This window comes from Euprymna scolopes, chromosome 32 (assembly GCF_053919585.1).
Source record: "Euprymna scolopes isolate OS-2025 chromosome 32, ASM5391958v1, whole genome shotgun sequence".
Lineage (NCBI taxonomy): Eukaryota > Metazoa > Mollusca > Cephalopoda > Sepiida > Sepiolidae > Euprymna > Euprymna scolopes.
Window position 1 is genome coordinate 36,928,679 of NC_136513.1, and position 21,819 is coordinate 36,950,497.

General features: G+C 37.3%; 1 protein-coding gene across 10 annotated transcripts in view; it reads right to left on the bottom strand.

Moving 5' to 3' along the window:
• LOC145256262 (breast cancer metastasis-suppressor 1-like protein) overlaps positions 1-21,819 on the bottom strand; it is a 145,168-nt gene that overhangs the window by 90,160 nt on the left and 33,189 nt on the right. For all 10 annotated transcript variants that reach the window (XR_013863947.1, XR_013863946.1, XM_080114935.1 and 7 more), the window contains exon 2: positions 7,761-7,851. Coding sequence is in view for 8 of the 10 variants with exons in the window: in XM_080114935.1 (XP_079971061.1) it covers positions 7,761-7,851 (91 nt within the window). In the remaining 2 variants the exon portion in view is untranslated. The remainder of the gene's footprint in view (positions 1-7,760; positions 7,852-21,819) is intronic.

Genomic DNA, 21,819 nt, shown 5'->3' on the forward strand with positions numbered 1-21,819 from the left:
TCATACACATTACCTCTTGTACTAAAGAGTCTCTCCCTCTCCACGGATGAAGATGGCACGCTTAAATATTTTGAAGCCAGTTTACTCAGCAATGGTAAGGTCTACTGTGTCTTCTTCCACCACTGAAATGGATCATCACCTCTTGCGAGTAAAGCTATATTTTGTGCACTTAACCATAAGGGATTTACTCCTTTGGAGTTTAGATTGCGATTCTTGTATTTCTGTTGTAACTGCAGTCTCCAGATTTAACTCAGCTTCTACCTGCTATAAGTTTTGATGATTTTTTTTTTTTTTACATGCGGTTAACCACTTATCAAGGCCCGAAGGCCACTCAGGGATAAGGGTTATTACGTGTACAGTAATCAATAAGATAGTATTGTAGTAATCATTAGTATCGGGGGGTTTTGATAGAGTGTCTTAAGAGGGCGGTTTGTCAGGAGTTTATGTTGGACTTGAAGACGTCCAAGTTGTAGTCAGGTGGGAAACAGGCAAGCAGTAGAGAGTTCCACTGATGTGCAGTTCTAAGAAAGAAGCTTTGCTCATGGAATCTACGTTTGGATTTAGGCACAGATAAAGAGTGGGGAAAATTGTTGACAGTAGTTTCAGCCAGACGGGTGTTTCTCGTGAAAGATTGGCGAAGGGGGACAAGGGATTGGAGCTCAGACTAGCACCTGCCATGGAAATAGCGATAAAACAAAGACAGGCTTGCAACGTCTCTTGTGTGGGAGAGAGGTGGCAGGGAAGAGAAAAGGGCATCCCCCACTAAACCACAAAGTCTATTTTGTACTCTGTCAAGGCAGGATAGGCTGTTTTTAGCAGCTCCTGCCCAGATGTGGCAGCAGTACTCCATCCCTTGACGTACTTGGCTTTTATAAAGATAGAGAATTGCATCAGTAGTGAGATATCTTCTAGAGCGGTAGAAGGATCCCACCATTTTCCCAGCGTCCCTGGCAACAGATTTGATGTACGTGTTCCATTTTAGATCAGGAGTAAAGGTCAAACCCAGAAGCTTGTCAAAACAGGGAGCCTCTCCAAGACGAGAGCCATCCATTTCAATTGATGCCAGATGGAGATCAGAGTGTTGATGATGTAAAGATAGAAGCTTGGTTTTGGATGCATTAAAAGTGACCAGCCACCTCTTTCCCCACTGAACCACGTGCTCAAGATTAGAGGAGAGAGAATTAGCGAGAACTTTGTCAGTTACAGCCTTTGATGTGTTGCCATAGATGGTCGTGTCATCAGCATAGATATCAACGAATGATTTAAGTATGTGTTTTGGGAGATCATTGATGTAGATCAGGAAGAGATTTGGACCCAGAATGGACCCCTGAGAGACTCCAGCATTAATACTGTGGGCCTCTGATTTCTGCCCATCAACCACTACTCTTATGAACCTATCGGAGAGAAATGATTTAATGATTGAGAAAACATTTCCAGTAATACTGTAGCTGGAAATCTTGTGAAGTAGGCCCTTATGCCATACCTTATCGAAGGCCTTCGATATGTCATGAGCAATTGCCCTGGAAAGGAAACCTTTGTCAAGAGATTCACTAATCCTGTGTGATATAACCGTTAGCACATCTGCTGTAGATCTTGCAGAGCGGAAACCATATTGCATGTCACTAAGAAGGTTGTTTCTGTTGAGGTGGTTGACTACTTTATTTAATATGGATTCCAACAACTTACTCATGACACACAGGAGACTTATTGGTCTGTACTGAGAGGGAGATGACTTTTCACCTGAATTCTTAAATACAGGGCATACTGATGAGGTTTTCCAGGGTGTTGGAAAGCACTTCTCATTAAGGCAACGCTTAAACAGTTTTGTAAGTACGGAGGCAAGTTCTGGTTGGAGCTTTTTCAGCACTATAACTGAAATGCCATCAGGGCCAGTTGCTTTACTGGAATCAAGGTTCTTGATTAGCTTGGCGACCTCACACACATATTTGTATGTTGCATAGCGTGTTGTCTGTTATAGGAGGAAATACAAAGAGTTGATGGTCATTGTCGCATAGGGTAGAATTAGCTGCAAAGTTCTTGGCAAATTGTCTGATGCTGACGAGACAACCTCAGGTCCATTGATGATAGTTGGGATAGAACGCACACTTCTGTTCAGGATCCTATTTGTTATTTGCCAAAACTGGTGGGAACCAAGCCGCTGCTCAGCTACTTTGGATTTAACAGACTGAGCATATAGCTCTCTTGCATGTTTTATTACTCTTTTACAGTGGTTGCTGGCAGTCCTGAAAGCAGCTTTAGTCTCAGTACATCTATTACATTGGTAGCTATGGAAAAAGTGATTTCTGTGTGCGATGGCAGCAGCACATTCAGGAGAGAACCATGGCTGGCTGTTAGGTTTTTGTTGGAATTTTTTTGATGGTATGAATCGGTCTATGCCTATAATTAACCATTCGGTCAGGTCTGATACTATAGAGGACACATCCTTTTTAAACATGGAATGCAGAGGTAGGTCAGATATGAATGTACGGAAGCTATCCCAGTCAGCCATAGAGTATCAATATACAGTACGGTGGAGAGGTACGTCTGAAGACTTATTACATTTCATTTTTATCTTGACTGCTACAACAGAGTGGTCAGAGGATCCCAGAGGAGATAGAACGGAACATGAACACAGCTCTGGGAAAGTTGTGAGGAAAAGGTCTAGAAGGCTTGCATATTGACCGGGTGTATCAGGCACACGGGTGGGTTCGTGAACAATCTGACTGAGGTCATAGGCAATGGCAAAATTGTGACAAAACCTCCCCTCGTCATCAGTTTTATTTGAGTGGGTCAGCCATTCCATATTATGGACATTGAAGTCACTGCAAATGTGAATGTTAGCCAAAGGATGAGCAGACAGGATGTGGTCAATTTTCTCTTAAAGATAGTAAATCCACTGTTGTGGGGGCGATAGAGGGCAAATATAAATGCAGTGGTGTAAGCTAGTGCAACCCGAAAGCACATATAAGGTAAATTAGGGTTTTGTTACTATAGGTTTATTTGAAGCTATCAAGTTGATGAGAAAGTTCTTGTTTTTAACTTCTAAATTCAGAGGAACATATCTCAGCTCAAACGAAAATTTATCGATCAAAATAAGTACCATCAGAATCAACACACGTGGGCAAGCAGTTCCGCCTTGTTTTTAAAACAATTGTAATTTAAATGATTAGATAGAGCAAAAACGCTCTTTAAAATGATATATGAAAACTTATTTGAAAATACAAATACATTTGAAATTGAAATTCCGCAAGAAATTTCTTCTCAACCTATTATTAATCAAACAGACTTGAAAGATATACAGTTTTACTTTAACTTTGATCTTCTTGACCCTCAACAGAGCTCGAAGAAGCATATCCTGATTCTGCTTCATTATCACCAGTAGAAAGTAGATGTAGAATCCAATTCTTAATACGGTTTTCAATAGGATTTTTTTGAAATTTAAATTTGATTCTAGAAAAGTAGACAAGTTTTTATCATTTAGTTAGGATGAAAATCTTGTTTCCTTTGATTCATTGAATTGTTCAACAGTTGTAAGGATTCCATTAAAGTCAGAAATGTCAAAATTAGATTAAACAGCTTTTGAAAGAAATAACCTCAAAGCTAAAACTGTAGATATTATCATTGATATGATTGAAGTTCTATGACTTGCTTCTTTGGTCATTTCTTCAAATGAACTCAATAACGGGACAATTTTTTTTAACGCCCTCACTGGTAAGTTTTTAAGGTGGGAATCTTAACATTACAAGAGTTTTTGGTTGTTCTAAATTTCTTTTTAGCATATATGTTAAATTCCACCATGTGATCACATCTTGAATGAGTTCATGTTTTTTTCCAACTCAAAGCTGATCCTGTATTTCAGTTAATTTGCTAATGGAGAGTGATTAAAGTGAGAGACTATTTCTGTTAGTTGTAATGATTGCCTGAACAGCCTGTTGGGAAAATAACGAGTCATTTATTGAGTTACAATGTATGTATGAAGCATGATAGTGTTCCAGCAGTGAAACCTATAGAGGAAATGGCCCAGTATCAGCTTGGTAATGTTTCACTATTCTGACCCAGGTTTTTCAGCTGACCGCCACATTGTTTTTTCCAACCCTGGGAAAGGGGTTGGTTCAACAACTTTATGGATCAAATCATCTGGATGATAGCGAAGAAGTACCTAGAGTAGAAGTTTGTTGCAGCAATCACAAACAATGGCATTTGACATGAATTGCTGCAAACACGAACAGTAGAACACAAACAGTAGCAATCCAACAGCTGAAGCTTTCATAGTTCACTTGCTTTTATCGGCCATCCTTTAGGTGGGGTCCTGGATATGGCAAACTATATCCAGTCGTGAGGCCCCAGCTTGCGGGCTTTGGGGAGTGTGGAGCCACCCTTTAATTGCCATTGCTCCCAGGTTCACTCTGACCTGGAGTGGTAGTACCTGTTGGGGTCCCAACTATGGGTTAAATAGAAAACGACTTGAAAACATTCTATTAAAAAAATTTTCTTAAAAATCTTTGGATTCGCCATTAAATAACCTGAAAAGGGTTGATATGCTGTAACCCCCCCCCCAAAAAAAAAAACATCCTTTGGGTGGACACGAAGAGCAGAATTTATGTACCTCCACCAGCTGCAACCATAGATCACCAAAGCAGATTACATTAAACATATTGTCAGGGAGTTGGAACAGTGATAGATTATTCTTATAACAGACATTTACCAATTAAGAAACAGGGCAGAGTAAATGTGACTTCAGGCAAAGAAAATTACTTGACAGGTGATGAGGAAGAGGGATATCGTGCAGGAGTGAGCATTTTTTTTTTTTTTTTTTCAGTGACGAGTATGTACAAAATACAGATTTTCTTCTTTTTTTTATTATACGAGGAGAATTCTGGACAAGCACTTTACAATCTATAAAATTTGTAAATCTAAGATTGTGTTAGGAGTAATAATATCTAGCAATCTCAGGTTTGACGACCACATAATATATTCAATACGGTTAATCAGAGGCTTTACGTGTTGTGTATCCAGAGTTACTAAATTCGTCATGACTAGGCTTTTACAAGCAATGATTTATCCCCATTTAAAATATGGGTCCCCAGTGTTCGCCAGAGTTGGTAAGAGGTTCTGATTCTCTTGAGTGTCTACAGTGTTATGTCATCAGATATATACTACATATTCCCTGCCACAATCTTGTTGCCTCTGGAGTATGTGATCTGCTTGGATTAGATCTGCTGTCTACTTGCCAGAATATAACAGTTGTTTCTGTTACGTTCATGGTTCTTGCTCAATCACAATGCTCAAATACCGCCCTGTGCTGCGGCTGAACAGACCAAACTTGTGACGATATACATTCACATTAGACTCTGCATAATCGCACTAGTGTTTGTTCAGAGATGTACTGCTCATATCCTTTTGCATTGTCTTCTGCAGCCCTGTACATGCCGTCTTAGAATTGTGTGAATGAACATGTATCAGTTACATTTTCTGGAGTTCTGTATTGGCTGACTATTGTGATGTTCCCAAGTTTTATGCATTCCTAATTAGCTTATTAGCCTCTGTCTACTGCTAATTGTTTCATAACCATGGCTTAAAAAAAACAACAAAAAAAAACTATAATATAAATAATTGTTTCTTTCTTCATTAATACTATGTTTTTGTATATACATCAGATTAAAAAAAAAAAAAATTGATACTAAAGATTTTACGATACTTAACCGTTTTAAAGAAATCCATTTGATTAGTAAAGGTCTTTCACAAATTAAAAATGTCCTTGTTCAAAATTTCCCCTATAAAAAAAAAAAAAAAAAAAGGATACTCATGCACTTATTGATTCGTGCTGAAATAATAACGTTATTTAAAAAGCCATTCTTAACAAGGGGAGGGTGTTTTGTACCTATTCTGTACTTTAACCTTACAATTGAATAAAAAAAAAAAAAACTTTAATTAAACTTGGAAATATGATTTAAAAAATAGCGCAGATCAGTAAGTGCATTAAAAAAAAAAAAAAAATTACCTGTGACAAGGCAAAAAATATATCAAAAAATCAGATAAACTGATCAAAGTTTTATTTTTATAAAGAAAATCATTTTTTACCCTTTACTGACAAACTATACTTTCAAGTCGCCTGTAAAAAAAGCCTGTACAAGAGATATATCTTACTCTAATGGCTTGTCAGCCCAACTGGTCTTTAAAGTACAGGTTTATACATGGTTCAACAAGTGAAAAAGGGGTTTATGTTCATGCGTCAGTTACATGCTAACTTGCGTCACGTGTAGGTTTCATGATTAAAAAAAAATTATTGTATAAAAAAATTCTGGTGGTAAAGGGTTAATCAGACTTGAGTTCTTCCAATGTCCTCATGTTAAGAATGGTTTTCTAAAATCTCACAAGTTTGAATTATTTTTAAGCTATCTCCTTAGTTTTCAAGATAGCATTGCAATGCTTTCTATTCATTCGGCCACAAAATTTTATTTTGTTATTTCAAAAATAAAATTATTTTATCAATTTCTGTGTTTTTTTGGTATACAACATTTTCTTTCCATCACGGGTACATACATCATACAGATTTTTTTTATTTTTTTTTTATTATTAATTTTTTTTTTTTTATGGGCAAATTCTGAACAAACACCAAACGATCATTTCAAAAATCTTTTTACAATAATATGAAAGTTCAATCACTGAAAACAAAATAAAAGGAGGAGAGATTGTTTACAAAGTTATTCTGCAAAAGAAAAATACTTAAACTACTTATGCGGTGCCTAAAATAAGTTTGCAGACTTTTTTGTACAGGCATTTAAGATTGTCGTAGACTCCTGAAAATTCAGTATGTTATTGCTATGCATACTATGAGATGACTGACCAATTTTTACGATTTCACGTTCAAATGAACACCTACAGTAAAAATTGGAATACACCCTACTAAAGACCGATTGTCACAACTAGTAGATTTAGAAAATACAATCTAGAGGTGAGGACACTTTGGAAGAATGATATACAATAAAATTCTTTTTTAAACTCAGAAAAAAAATGACACAGAAACGTATGGAATGCTTCAGATTGCTTTTGGACCATCCTGCATGAATCGAGCATCAGTTTTTGAGTAGCATAAGAGATTTAAGGAAGGCAGGGAGTCTGCGAGGAATAATGAGGTGTGGGAGGAGTAAGGAAGTCAGAACACCAGAGTTGATTGGCCAAATAAAGAATTTCATGAATAAGGACTGCCCCGTGTCTATAGAGGCAATACGTGCACAGTTTGATGTTAGTGTGGAAAGTGTACACTCAATTATTCGGACTGAAGATGTGGAAGATTTGCGCAAATGTAGCAGTCTACAACTCCATCCTTGTCACAGAATATTTGATCAAGACAGTTCCTCATCCTCCCTATAGTCCAGACCTTGCTCCCTGTGACTTTTGGTTATTTCATAAACTCAAGGAAAACCTTAGAGGCTGTTATAAGATGAAAGAGGCTTTGATAAAGGTCATTGACATGCTCTCACAAGAGGACTTGCACGGGGCCTTCCAGAAGTTGTTGCAGCGATACAACAAATTCATTGCAGCCAGAGGAGATTACTTCGAAGGAGACGAGTTTCATGCATGCACTATCAATAAAAGTGGCCATACGAAAAAAAAAAAACTTTAAAACTTATTGCAGGCACCTTGTAATAAAATCACAAACACCGATTTTCTATATCCGTATGGCAAAGGAGGCGTTAAAAAGAATCGTTTTAACAGCAATAACCGAATAAAATAAAAGCAGCAATTTACATTCTTACCGTTCTTTTAAAGCTGAAAATTGGTGTTCAAGCATCGCCATATCTTCAAGACATTCAGCCCGTCGTCGTTCTGATTCTTCTTCATCGATTTCTAAATTAAAAAGAAAATATTAAAATTATTAAAACGAAACACAAGCTAAAAAAAAAACAAGCTAGTGATTCTCTTTTCAAAAGATACATGCACAGACACACAAATATATTTAATTATTTCCACAATCAAACAACACTGTAACTTACACAAACCATGAAAAACCAGAAGTCCTAAACTCTAGTTTCGCTCTCTTTTGGACTCATCAGTAAAATATATCCAAACACTGGATTCAAACCCAGAGACAGTGAGAATGCTGCCACTGAAGCCACCATCCCATATACAATGATTAATTCCAATCAAACAAACCATGGTGAAATCTGATTGTAGAATATACCTACATCTCAAACAAGGGGTGTAATTATCCAACTACTAAGAACCCAGGCCGTTGTCTTACGAATAGGGTTTTACACTCACTAGGTCGATGTCATCCGACAAGCTTGCCCAGTAAGCAAATTTATATTGATTTTTTGAAAATTCGATATCATCTAATTGACCAAGTCTTATCTGCTTATCCTTCAGCTAACATTCACGTATGTGGTGACTTCAATGTTCACAACGTCGAATGGTTGACCCACTCTAACAAGACCGATGATGAGGGAAGGTTCTGTCATGATTTCTCCATTGCCTATGACCTCACTCAGATTGTTCAGGAACCCACCCGTGTGCCCGACAATGATGGCCAGTATGCGAGCCTACTAGACCTTTTTCTCACAACTTGCCCTGAACTATGTTCAGTTTCTGTTCTGTCGCCTCTTGGCTCTTCCAACCACTCTGCTGTATCAATTAAGATAAAAATGAAATGTAATAAGTCCCCAGACGTACCTCTCCATCGTACAGTATATCGATACACTAAGGCTGACTGGGATAGCTTCCGTACATTTATATCTGATCTACCTCTGCATGCCATGTTTAAAAAGGATGTGTCCTCTATAGTATTAGACCTGACGGAATGGTTAATTGTAGGTATTGACCGTTTCATACCCTCGAAAAAGTTTCAGCAAAAACCTAACAGCCAGCCATGGTTCTCTCCAGAATGTGCTGCTGCCATTGCGCACAGAAATCACTTTTTTCACTGTTTCCAATGTAATAGATGTATGAAAACTAAAGCCGCTTTCAGGACTGCCAGCAACCATTGTAAGAAAGTAATAAAGAATGCAAGAGAGTTGTATGCTCAATCTGTTAAGTCCAAAGTAGCTGAGCAGCGGCTTGGTTCCCACCAGTTTTGGTAAATAGCAAACAGAATCATGAACAGAAGCGTGTGCTCCATCCCAACTATTATCAATGGACCTGAGGTAATCTCGTCAGCCTCAGACAAAGCCAAACTCTTTGTCAAGAACTTCGCAGCTAATTCTACCCTTTGCGATCAAGGCTGCCAACCCCCAATATTTCCTCCTGTATCAGAAAACACGCTATGTGATATACGTATATCTGTACGTGATGTTGCCAAGCTAATCAAAAACCTTGATTCCAGTAAAGCAACTGGCCCTGACGGTATTCCAATTATAGTACTCAAAAAACTTCAACCTGAACTAGCGCCCACACTTACAAAACTGTTTAAACGTTGTCTTAAGGAGAATAGTTTCCCATCTCCCTGGAAAATTTCATCAGTATGCCCTGTATTTAAGAATTCAGGTGATCGCTCATCCCCCTCTCAGTACAGGCCAATAAGTCTCCTGTGCGTCATGAGTAAGTTGCTGGAATCTGTTAAATACAGAAGTAATCAACCATCTCAACAAAAATAACCTTCTTAGTGACACTCAATATGGTTTCCGTTCTGCTAGATCTACAGCAGATGTGCTTACAGTTATATCTCATAGGATTAGCAAATCTCTCGACGGAGGCAACCTTTTTAGGGCAATTGCTCTTAACATATCTAAGGCCTTTGACAGGGTATGGCATAAAGGTTTACTTCATCAGATCTCTAGCTATGGTATTGCTGGAAATGTCTTCTCAATTATTAAATCATTTCTTTCTGATAGGTTCATAAGAGTAGTAGAGGGGGGCAAAAATCTGAAGCTCACAGTATTAATGCCGGTGTCCCTCAGGGGTCCATCCTGGGCCCAACTCTTTTCCTGATCTACATTAATGATCTTCCAAATCACATCCTTACATCATTTGTAGACATCTATGCTGACGACACTATCATTTATGGTAGCACATCTAAGACAGCAAACGACCAAGTTCTCTCCAATTCTCTCTCCTCTGATCTTGAGCACGTAGTACAATGGGGTAAAGAATGGCTGGTTACTTTTAATGCATCTAAAACCAAGCTTCTCTCTTTACATCATCAACATTCTGATCCACATCTGACATCAATTGAAATGAATGGCTCTCGTCTTCAGGAGGCCTCAAGTTTTGACAAACTTCTTGGCTTGACCATTACTCCTGATCTTAAATGGAACACGTACATCAAATCTGTTGCCAAGGCTGCTGGAAAAATGGTGGGATCTTTCTATCGATCCAGTAGATATCTCACTGCTGATGCTATTCTCTATCTATATAAGAGCCAGGTACGTCCAAGGATGGAATACTGTTGCCACATCTGGGCAGGAGCTGCTAGAAAGGACTTGGCCTGCCTTGATAGAGTTCAAAATAGACTTTGTAGCCTCGTAGGAGATGTCCTTTTCTCTTCCTTGCAACCTTTATCTCACAGAAGAGATGTTGCGAGTTTGTCTCTGATGTATCGTTATTTTCATGGAAAGTGTTCGAATGAGCTTCAATCTATGGTCCCCCCCTCGCCAAACTTTCACAAGAAACACTCATCTAGCTGTAAACACTATCAATAATTCCCCCCACTCTTTATCTGTGCCTAAACCTAAACGTAGATTCCATGAACAAAGCTTTTTTCTTAGAACTGCACGCCTGTGGAATTGTCTTCCGTTTTCCTGCTTTCCGGCTGACTACAATATGGTTGTCTTCAAGTCTAACGTAAATAAGTTCTTGATGAGCCGTTCCATATAAGTTATCAACTTTACCAAATTTTCATTACTAATGATTACTATAATGTCCAATTTCTACTGTACACTCTTTAACCCTTATCCTTGAGTGGCCTCTTGGCCTTGATAATGTGGTGATGCCTATGTAAAAAAAAAAAAAAAAAAAAATCTAACGATTTCCACAATGCCGCAGTTCACACAAACTATGATAGTCCTAGACCAGAGTTTTGCCCTCTTTCGGGCTCATCAGTAGAACACATCACCATAGTTTGCTTTATCTACAGGGTGATCCGAAAGTAACTCCCTATTAAAAAATAACTATGATTTATTAAAATGCTGCAATACGTTTCTCAATGTTTGTGTGTATGTTACTTAATGTGTGGTAATTAAATCTATGCTTTTGTTTTCTTTTAAGATTTGCTATTTGTTTTTTAATCTTGAAGGGAGAATACGTGAAGTTATTAGTTCCATCCTGCAAGAGTTTCTTGTGAAATCAATTGATGCGGTTCATGGTTGACTTGAAAAGCTGATAACGAATAATGGTGGCCATATTGAATTTTAAATAAAAATCCATGTAATATACTTTCTTCTCAATATTTATTAATTGGATTGTTTCATTGCTTGTTTATGTTTTACGGCATATCAACCCTTTTCAGGTTATTTAATGCCGAATTCAGTAATTTTGAAGAAAAAGTTTTTAATAGAATATATTTGTTTTATTTTTTCAAGTTAGTTTTTATTTAACCCATAGTTGGAACCCTAACAGGTACTACCACTCCGGGTCAGAGTGGACCTGGGAGCAACGGCAATTAAATGGGTGGCTCCATACTCCCCAAAGCCCGCAAGCTTGGGCCTCACTATCGGATGTAGTTTAGGGTCATATCCAGAACCTCGTTAATTGGAGAAAATATACTTAAAAAATATATTATAGTTAGTTGAGAATAGGGAGTTACTTTCAGGTCAACATGTATATTAGTCAATAGACTTTCATGTATGTGGTCTGGTGGTTCAGGTACTAGGGTACTTGTCTCGCATACAAGTGACTCCAATTTTGAATCCAGAATTTGGATATGTTCTACTAAAGTGTTTAAAAAAAAAAGGGGGGGGGCAAAAGATATCATTTTGAATGGATAATTTTATTTAAACATCTGATAGCAACACATTCACCATTTCTTAACAGGAATCGATTGTACATATCTCTACTTATATATAAAAGGCATTTTGTGTGTTTGTTCCCGATAGAGACAGCTGGGTCGATTTGGAGGTTTCACACAAATGGACCTATGTGTTTGGCAGTGTTCTTAGATAGGTTTTGTATCAGAAGTTAAGCCTGGTCAATACCAAAATGGTTGACCACTTGAGAATACCAGTTGTTGTATGTGCTCTCTGCTCATTTTAGTATTGCTCCCAGTTGTATTGCACTTCTTGCCACTGAATTGAGACATGGCCGACTCGGGAGAAATGTGGTTAGGGGATGGTGCAATCCTTGCTTCACAATTACACACACACAGACCCCTACAGAGCATGTCTCTAGAAACTGAATGGTGGCCATAAACATTTGTTTTACCTTGATTTGCCAGGCAGAGACCTCCTTTTGCTTGTATGACAGGATTTTTAGGATTTGTCTTGACTTTTTCAATAACCGACACCATCCACATGTATTATTACTGTAGATATATTAGATTTTCTTTTTTTTTTATGAAGGAGCTTATTTTTCAGTTCTCCTTGCAGGACGACCTTCCAAACTTGCCAAGTTCTCTCTAACAAAATGTCTGTTTATCGTCAATTTGGCACAGGAACTTCAACTTGGTAAATAATTTTTTTTAAAATCAGAAGTTAATCTACTCTAGATTCTTAGTGTTTTCGTTAGTGTTATATTCCGTTAGTGTTATATTCCGTTAGTGTTATATTCCGTTAGTGTTATATTCCGTTAGTGTTATATTCCGTTAGTGTTATATTCCGTTAGTGTTATATTCCGTTAGTGTTATATTCCGTTAGTGTTATATTCCGTTAGTGTTATATTCCGTTAGTGTTATATTCCGTTAGTGTTATATTCCGTTAGTGTTATATTCCGTTAGTGTTATATTCCGTTAGTGTTATATTTCTGCTAGGCTAAAATGAATGACGTATTGATATCTGAAAATATCAATGGTATATCTTTTATGTCGGTGCCAGTGAAGGAATATGCGTTAGCGAAGCAGGCGCACAGGAATTCGACGGGTACTTTTTTTTTTTTTTTTTTTTTAAAAGTACAAATCACCAATCAACTAACAATATCGACTTTGGGTTGTTATTACATAACAAGGTGATCCTCACTGCCTCCCACCTGAAAACGCTCACTATAGGACTAGGACTTTGCTGTCAATATATTCATGCTCTCAAGGTGTTTTATTCGTCGACAAAGTGTTTTCTTTTGAAGCTAATTTTTTTAATAGGTTGTTTCAATTAACAATTATTTTATAACTATCAATCATGTTTGTTTTTTCTGACTGGGTGGCCTGATTTCAACCAACAATCATTTTATTTTTAACAATCAGTCACGTTATTTCCTTTTGGTCAAGTGAGTGTGTGTGTGTGTGTGGCTAGTACACCTATTGCCGTCAAATAGTCATTTCAAGACACCCAACCAGAATACTTAACACTTTGATATGTTTAACTAGTGGAGGATGCAATTCTTTCATGCATAGACCCGCATTCATTACAGAGCGCCAAACACAAATTCTGCTGGAACCATTTTGTCTCTAATACCCAAATTGAGATGCAGTACAGGATCAACCCCTTTAACAGTTATTCTAAAGAGGAAACTTGGTTCGACCGTACTGCATGCCACAACCCAGGAGAGTTCATCCACTAAGCAATAGCTCCAGAACCACGACAAGATTGGTGAAGACACCCGGGAGGCCAGCTAAAGACGTGGTCACAAAACATCAAAGCCAACGTTGAAACTAGCTCTGGTTTACAAGTCTATGGTGTTTGCTGCTGATCCCGGAACTGACTTCCCATAACTCTCTTGGTCGCTGTGGACTATCGTGTGTGATTCATTCTAATCCGGGATGCTGTGTTCTATGGTAGGAGCTGGCTCAACCCACATCCTAGGTGAATGCCACTAAAGTCAAGAAACTGTAGCTGTGCAATAGTACTTTTATAGAGATCACAGCAGTGTGTATGTAGAGACTAGTTGAAGAATCCGCAAAAGAAAAAATTAAAACATTTTGGAAACACAGGATCCTTTAATTAAAACTAACATTATTTTAATAAAATTAACATTTAAAAATGTTTTAATTGAAAAAAAAGGAGGGAAAGATGGTCTCTTGATGAAAACAATGTGCTCCCCATTGAAACTTAATGTGGTGTACTTTCCTCAGGTGATACCATATTCAAGGCAACATGTTTGACATTATATCTTCATCACATAATAAACTATTCTCCAACAACCATTTTCAATACAGATTTCTATCACTCAATGGCCTTAGCCCTTCGAGTGCTAAAATGCAAGCGACAACTTTTAGGTGCATCCTTGAAAGATGATACAGCATGCCAGTAACATGTGTACTTAAATATATAAATAAAACAATAGATTTGTGTGTGTAAATATTTAACTGATAAACGCTTAAACCACTGGTCACATAATACTTAAATTAATAGGAAATAGTAATCGTACACGAAGGATGGCTGATAATGAGTAAAATCTTTGGATTGATGAAGGACGCGTACAGAAATATGTTGGCAAGTCGAAATGCAAAATGTTCATTTCAACTTGCCAACATATTTTTTATTAGTTTTACACATGTGCAAATTCAATCATTAGCTAGAATTGGTTTATTTTTAAATCTTTATCTATATGTCAGGTTAGCTCAAATGGTAGAGAACACTTGTGGAGTGCTAAATTCTTTGATTCTAGTGTACCCCTTTCTCTCCAATGATGTCCAGCGAGGAATATCACCAGATTTGTCGGCTCTGGGACTTGATTGGCCAAAAGTAGAGGTCATTACAAGCCAAAAGAAGGAAACAATAAGTTGATAACTGGGCTTGTGTGTGTGTATGTGTATAATAAAATATGTATTAGATACGTTTGAAGCCAAAACACATTACGAAAATAAACGGTCTGACATTTGAAAATATTACTGTAAAAACAACTAACGAACTTCTACTTGCTGATTCTTTGCTCCAACAACAATATGGCAAAAAAGAAACACTGAGGATGAAGTTTGACTTCGAAATACATTTATAAATTTCAAACAAAAATGAATTATGTTTATTTTTATAGTAATGCGTTATTTTGGCTTCAAACGTATCTAATACGTATTTTATTAGATTCAAACTCAATCAACGTTTCTATCAAGGGACACACACCGCTAATGTGAATACAGCGTGACCAACGCAACGTTCCAACATTTGAAAATATTACTGTGAAAAACAACAAACGGACTTCTGATTCTTTGCTCCAACAACATGGCAAAAAAATTAAAATAAATCTATTCTAACTCAATCAACGCTTCTATCAAGGAACACCCCCTCCCCTAATATATATATAAAACTTAAAAAACAGGATAATTATTCACTAAAAGTTAGGGCGGTGAACCCTAAATCTCGGATTCAGTGGAAAACTTGAGGGGTTTTTTTTTCTTTGAATTTTCTCTTTGAATGGTGTGTGTGTGTGTGTGTGTGAATGATGTGTGTGTCCCTCAGCGGTCAAGCAGAGTGTGTCTTTGAAACTATTTTTGTCTTTCATTATATTGAGAATCAGATGGGCTTGACCCCACCTCTTGATCAACAGAATTTTATTTCACAATTCTCAGTAAACTAACCTCAGGCAGTTTTTCTTAATTCAAGCTCTGAAAAATTTTCCTTTCATTCTTCCTCAAATCTGTATCACCACTTTCAACAGGAGGGTCCCATTGCCTTCACCTTCAATAAGGTCTAACTTCCATCATCACTCAAGTAGGCCACTCCTCCTCTTGAGCTTCATTTGCATAATCACGGGTTTTCCCAAATGCCATTTTGTATAAGTAAAAAGTAAATCAGTTAGCTTTTGGATAACCAAGTTTCTCAATCTCAGGCCTAGACAATAATTAATGGTCACTTGAATTAGTATCTGCTAAGAAACTAATAATATTTGACCTGTATTTCGGGTAACCCTCAAAACAAATTTGACCACCCAAGGAATTTGGTTAACCGTTTTTCTTAAGGATGGCATTGAGATGGGATTTGCCAAAAGGTGCCATTTCTGAAGACATTTTCTAATCCAAGATGCCAGCTTTTTCATGTAGCATTAATGGCTATTGAGTGTCATCCCAATTATCAGGGAAGAAAACAGATTTCTTCTTTATCAATTCATTATACCCACAAATAATTGTGTGTGTATTAAATCAATATCATAACATTTCTTAACAATGCCTTTTCTTTTCACCACCATTATCGTCATTGTTATATCCAATGACACTGTCACACTAGCTAATGCAACCCAATTCATTTTTTTTTTTTTTTTTTTTTTTTACTTTTGAAATCAGTGTTATATATATCTCTTTACTATTACAAAAGAATATTTATTTCATTCCAGTCAAAGTTCTCAGAAATCAAGGGGCCCACTACCTGGAGATAACATTATTATTATACTATCTTTAGACAGAACAGATACTACCCTTGGATTCTAACCAGAAGACCAAGTATATTTTAGTTTCATGTACGGCCCAAAAACGATTTTTTTTTAAACATTGTTTCTATGGTGATTGGGAGATCCTAATTATTAAAAATGAGGATAGGTGATAACCTACTACGAAAATTAAATTAGCATAACTATATATTAATTTAATGTTCGTAGTAGGTTATCACCTACCCTTCTTTTTAATAAATAGGATCTCCCAATCGAATAATTTATAATCTGGAAACCGTGACACATGTACGTACGTTAAAGGTACAATATTAATACATACGTTTTTTTAAGTAACTGAAATAAATTTAAGAAATGCATTCATTTTATCATAATTAGTTATACAAAATGTATTGACAAAGTGTTTAAATGCAAATCACGTTTGGCTTGGTGATTTAAAGTTTATAGAGCGCCATTAAATATCGAGTTACTGTTCTTGACTTAGACGAAAGAAAACATTGATTGGCAGCATGTGACAGCCTTTCAAAAAAAAAATAAATAAATAAATAAAATTTTTTTAAAAAATAAAGCAAATGTATACTACTATACGGGGGAAGGCAGAGCGGTAGCTCTAGATATATCTAAGGCTTTTGACAGGGTATGGCATGAGGGTCTCCTCAGTAAAATCAGATCATACGGTATCACTGGTAGAATACTTAACATAATTAAATCCTTCTTAGATAAGAGAAAAATCCAGGTAGTCCTCGACGGTCGCACATCTAAATATGATATAAATGCGGGAGTGCCCCAGGGTTCTATCCTTGGACCTCTATTGTTCCTGATATTCATAAATGACCTCCCCGACAACATTGCCTCTGAGATGGGTATATATGCTGATGACACTACACTCTATGGCAGACACGACAGGAAGACGAATGAACACATTTCTAAAGAAATGGCAGAAACACTAGAGGAAGACCTCCAATCTGTAGTGGAATGGGGACAAAAGTGGTTGGTCGCGTTCAATGCTGCCAAGACTAAACTAGTTTCATTCAATAATTACAAGAAACCCTCTCTACCACCAATAGCAATGGCCAACGACTCTTTATCTGAGAGTCCATCTTTCAAACTCCTTGGCCTAACGTTCACAGGAAACATGAGTTGGAACAATTACATTGAAGGCATTGCCAGGGCCGCTGCAAGAAAGGTAGGCTCTCTCTACCGTGCTAGAAAACTACTAACACCCGAAAGTATTCTGTACCTCTATAAGGCCACCATTCGCCCATGTATGGAGTATTGCTGCCACATCTGGGCTGGTGCATCTGCTACTAGTCTCTCGCTCCTTGACAAGGTTCAAAAGAGAGTCGCAAATCTGATAGGCCCTGAACTGGCATCTAAGCTTCAGCCTCTGTCCCATCGACGAAATGTTGCATCCCTCTGCCTGTTCTACAAGTATTTTAGTGGTGAATGCTCTGATGAACTGCAATCACTTGTGCCCCCACGACGCGAGCACCCTCGACAAACCCGACAGGCTACTAGATCCCACCCCCACACTGTAGAGGTCCCTAGATGTAAAAGATCTTTTTACTCCAATAGTTTCTTCCCCAGAACCGCAAGACTCTGGAATTCCATTCCAGGTCCCTGCTTCCCCAACAGTACTGACGTGCAGAAGTTCAAGTGTAACGTGAACCGACACCTTGCTGCCCAAATCCCTACATAGTACCCCAGTAGTTGTTGCCCCTGATAGTAGCCCCCTACACCAAAGTGGCTATTTGCCTTGTTTGGGGTGAAAATGTAATAAAAAAAAAAAAAAAAAAAAAAATAAGTGTCTGATTTTAATTTTAGCCAGAACTAAAATTTGAAATCATGCAATCACTATGAAACGGAAACAATTGAATTCAATTTTACCATTAACACAAACTGATGACGTATTACAATTCTATCATTTGATTGAGATATCCTTAAAATAAAGAGCTCTACAGGCAAACCTATATTTAGTCGACCTTTAACAACTAAATATTTTCGTTTACTAGCCAAATAGAAAAGTTACTAGCAAAACCCACGATTTTTGGAATATGACATCTTTGTTCTGTGATGAGTGCATACATCATAAAAATTTGATACTTTTGATGCTGTCCTCCAAGTAAAAAAGAGAAAATAAGTTTATCAGCAGAACAATAGATCGAAAGTTGTTCACCAAGGAACACAAAAGAAAGCTAGAATAAGATTGTTAATCAAGTTGTGGTCGGAACTTTAATCTTTTACAAAAGTGTTATTACATCTGAGACAGTCACAAGAAAACAAACAAAAGGAAAAACCAACTCAATTTTAAAGTCGAAACGAGATGCATTTATTCATGGTTCTTCCAAAATAACATATTGTCTCTTGTTTTAAAAGTCTCTTAGTTCATTTCGTCTGCCATGTATTTTACAAAACCTTGTCATCTCAACACAGCTTAAAAGTCTCTCGCTGTCACTACAGGGCTATACATCTATCTCACTCGGGACACATCTTTCTTTTTTGTCATCACCACATGAAGCATTTTTTCTCTCCCATCTTTTTCTTCACTTTTTTTTCTTTCCTCCGCTGTAACGTCACCTCACACACAGGCTCGATCATTTGCATATGCGTCATGTTGCTGCTGCCGCCGCCACCACCAGTACTAGCGGTTTTCTTACACGGCAGTGAAATGGAAACAAAGAAACAAACAAAGGTTGGCATATATTTTAGAGTTTTAGTTGTGGCGAGGAGTATTGTGACGGTTAGGAACAATTTGCAGACAGTCTTGAGTTTGCGGCAGTTAACAAGTTTCGCGTTGGATAGTGGAATGGCGGTTTTGGCAAAGATGGACTGACTGCAATTGGGAAACACAGCCGCAACAGTACAGGGTGACCCCCCCCCTCAAAAAAAAATAAAAACTGGCCCCAACTCTAATTAGGCCTCCCTTTCTTATTTTTCGCATATAAATTTAATGTATAATGATCCCCCATTTCCTGGTCAGTCTTGCCTTTTAGAGCAGTTAGTACTCCAAATTCTTGATATTTTTTTTTCAATTTGAATAGTTAGTATATATATATATATATATATATATATATATACTAGCAAAAGTACCCGTTGTTGACTGGGTTCAAAAACAGCCTACAGAAAATGGACTGATTTATGAAAGTATGATAGGTTATGAAAAGGAAGTGTTGTAAAGAGATAGTTTTGAATTTGGTGGTATCAAAGCCAAAGCAAAATATGATGAAAGTATAAATAAAATAGATAAACCCCATAATTTATTATACCATACCTGTTCACACTGAAACACGGAATCACTATATTCTGTGGATCTATATTAAAAAAACCTTGTTAAACTTTGTGACATATTTCCATTCTATGCAGGTCAGGCGCGAACGAACACCCATTAATTTTATTATACCATATTTTTTCAAACTGAAACATAATTATCAAAGTATACTTACGTAGATAGATATGAAAAGTCTTTAAAGTTTGTGCCTATTTCTATTCTATGGAGGCCAGGCGCGAACGCAGACCCCACAATTTTATTATACCATCCCTATTTAAGTTAAAACAGACTTATCAAAGTATTATTATGTACATCTATATCAAAAACACTTGTAAACGTTCTTTTTTTTTTTTAATTTTTAAATTTTTTATTTCTATACTTTGTGGACCAGGCACGTACGCAGACCCCACAATTTTAATGAATCATCATTATGCCAGATCAAACATACCCATTCCTGTGTCTCGATACATCTATCATTATATGTAATCAGTTTTCTATAATCGTCAACCATATAGGAGCCTATCCATGACCAGACACACACAGACGTTCAGCTTATATATATATATATATATATATATATATATATATAAATTACATCACCATTAAATCTAAGTCAGACTGATAAGTCCTCCTTTTAAAAGTGCCTCTTGTTGTATTATTAACCTTAAGTGATAAAAAAAAATCTCCTTTAACTCACTCATTAACCCTAAGTCAAAATGGCACTCACTTCAAAATAAAACCCCTTCCATAACTACCACTAACCATAAGTCCGAGTTGCAAGCTCTTCCCATCATACAAACCATTAAAAACACAATTATCTAAAAATAAAATTTTTAATTAAGAAAAATAATGTACAGGATTTGTCCCATAGAAAAATAAATTAACTGTCCTAAAATGTTAGAATAGCCTGGAAAATGGTGGATTATTTTACACTAGTGGGGGTATCCAGCATTGCTCGGATGTGTGCAGGTGTATTAAGGACCCCTGGAGTGGGGGTAATGCGGTGTTAAAAAAAAAAGTGGTAGAGTTGGGGGGTTCCCTGGCATTGCCTGGGTCGAGTAAGAAACCAGGGAGGATGGGTTCTTTGAAAAATTGGTAGTGGGGGGAGACAGTAGGCAGTTTGGGTGGAGAAAGAGAGAGAGAGAGAGAGAGAGAGAGAGAAAAAAAGTGGTAGTAGGCAGTGAGGCTCGAATCCATAACGCGAAGGAAAAAAAAAAAAAAAAAAAAAAAAAAAACTGACGTCTTTGCCGATGTCTCCACAGTCCGACCGGAAGTTCGGAACGTTGAAATTAAGTGGTCAATCTAACCGATATGATGACTTGCAAAAATGGTGACTCAAAAAACCGACCCCTCCTTGTAGAAAACTGCCCAGTTTAGGGAGAAGGAATGAATGTTTTCGGCCAATTTTTTGATATTTGTTATTGTAAAAAGTTTTTGACTTCTAATGGGGGTATGAGACGAATGGATTCGCCAATCATTTTTATAACCAACGGCCATGCTAAACAACCAATGAAAACGTCCCAAAATTATCATAAAAACTGTCGAATTTTGGATTCAATCAGTTCGCCGTTTACTAAGTCACGGACCGCATTTAATTCTTCGGCGCCATCTTGGTTACTGATCTGAACTACGCCGCCATCTTTGTTCAACACAAAGTCTCAAAACTTAAGTTGTTCGAAGGGTTGAGCTTTAAAACAATACCGATCTTGTCAGGATCTGTCGCCTCTGTCCAAAGTTTTTGCGAGACATACAAACAAACACACATTTTGTCTTATATATTAGATTAGCGGAGGTACCCAGCATTGCCCGAGTGTGGTGAGGTATGTGTGTGTGGAGGGGGTAAAAAAAAAACAAAAGAAAAACAGCGTGGTAGTAGGCTGGAACCCGTATGGCGAAGTAGGAAAAGAAGGTGATAAAAGCGTAACACGTTAGCCGATGTCGCCATTGCACAAGCAGAAGTTGCGTGCATCGAATTTATGCATAGTCAATCGAATGTACGATGATTTAAATGTCTTGCCGCTTCTTCAAACAGTTTTATACGAAAAAGCCAAACAAACACCCGAGACAATGCGACGATGAGAATTTTGTTGAACTAAGAAAAAAGAGATGGTGTCTGAAATCGAAGATATTACGATCCGGTACGTATGCAAAAA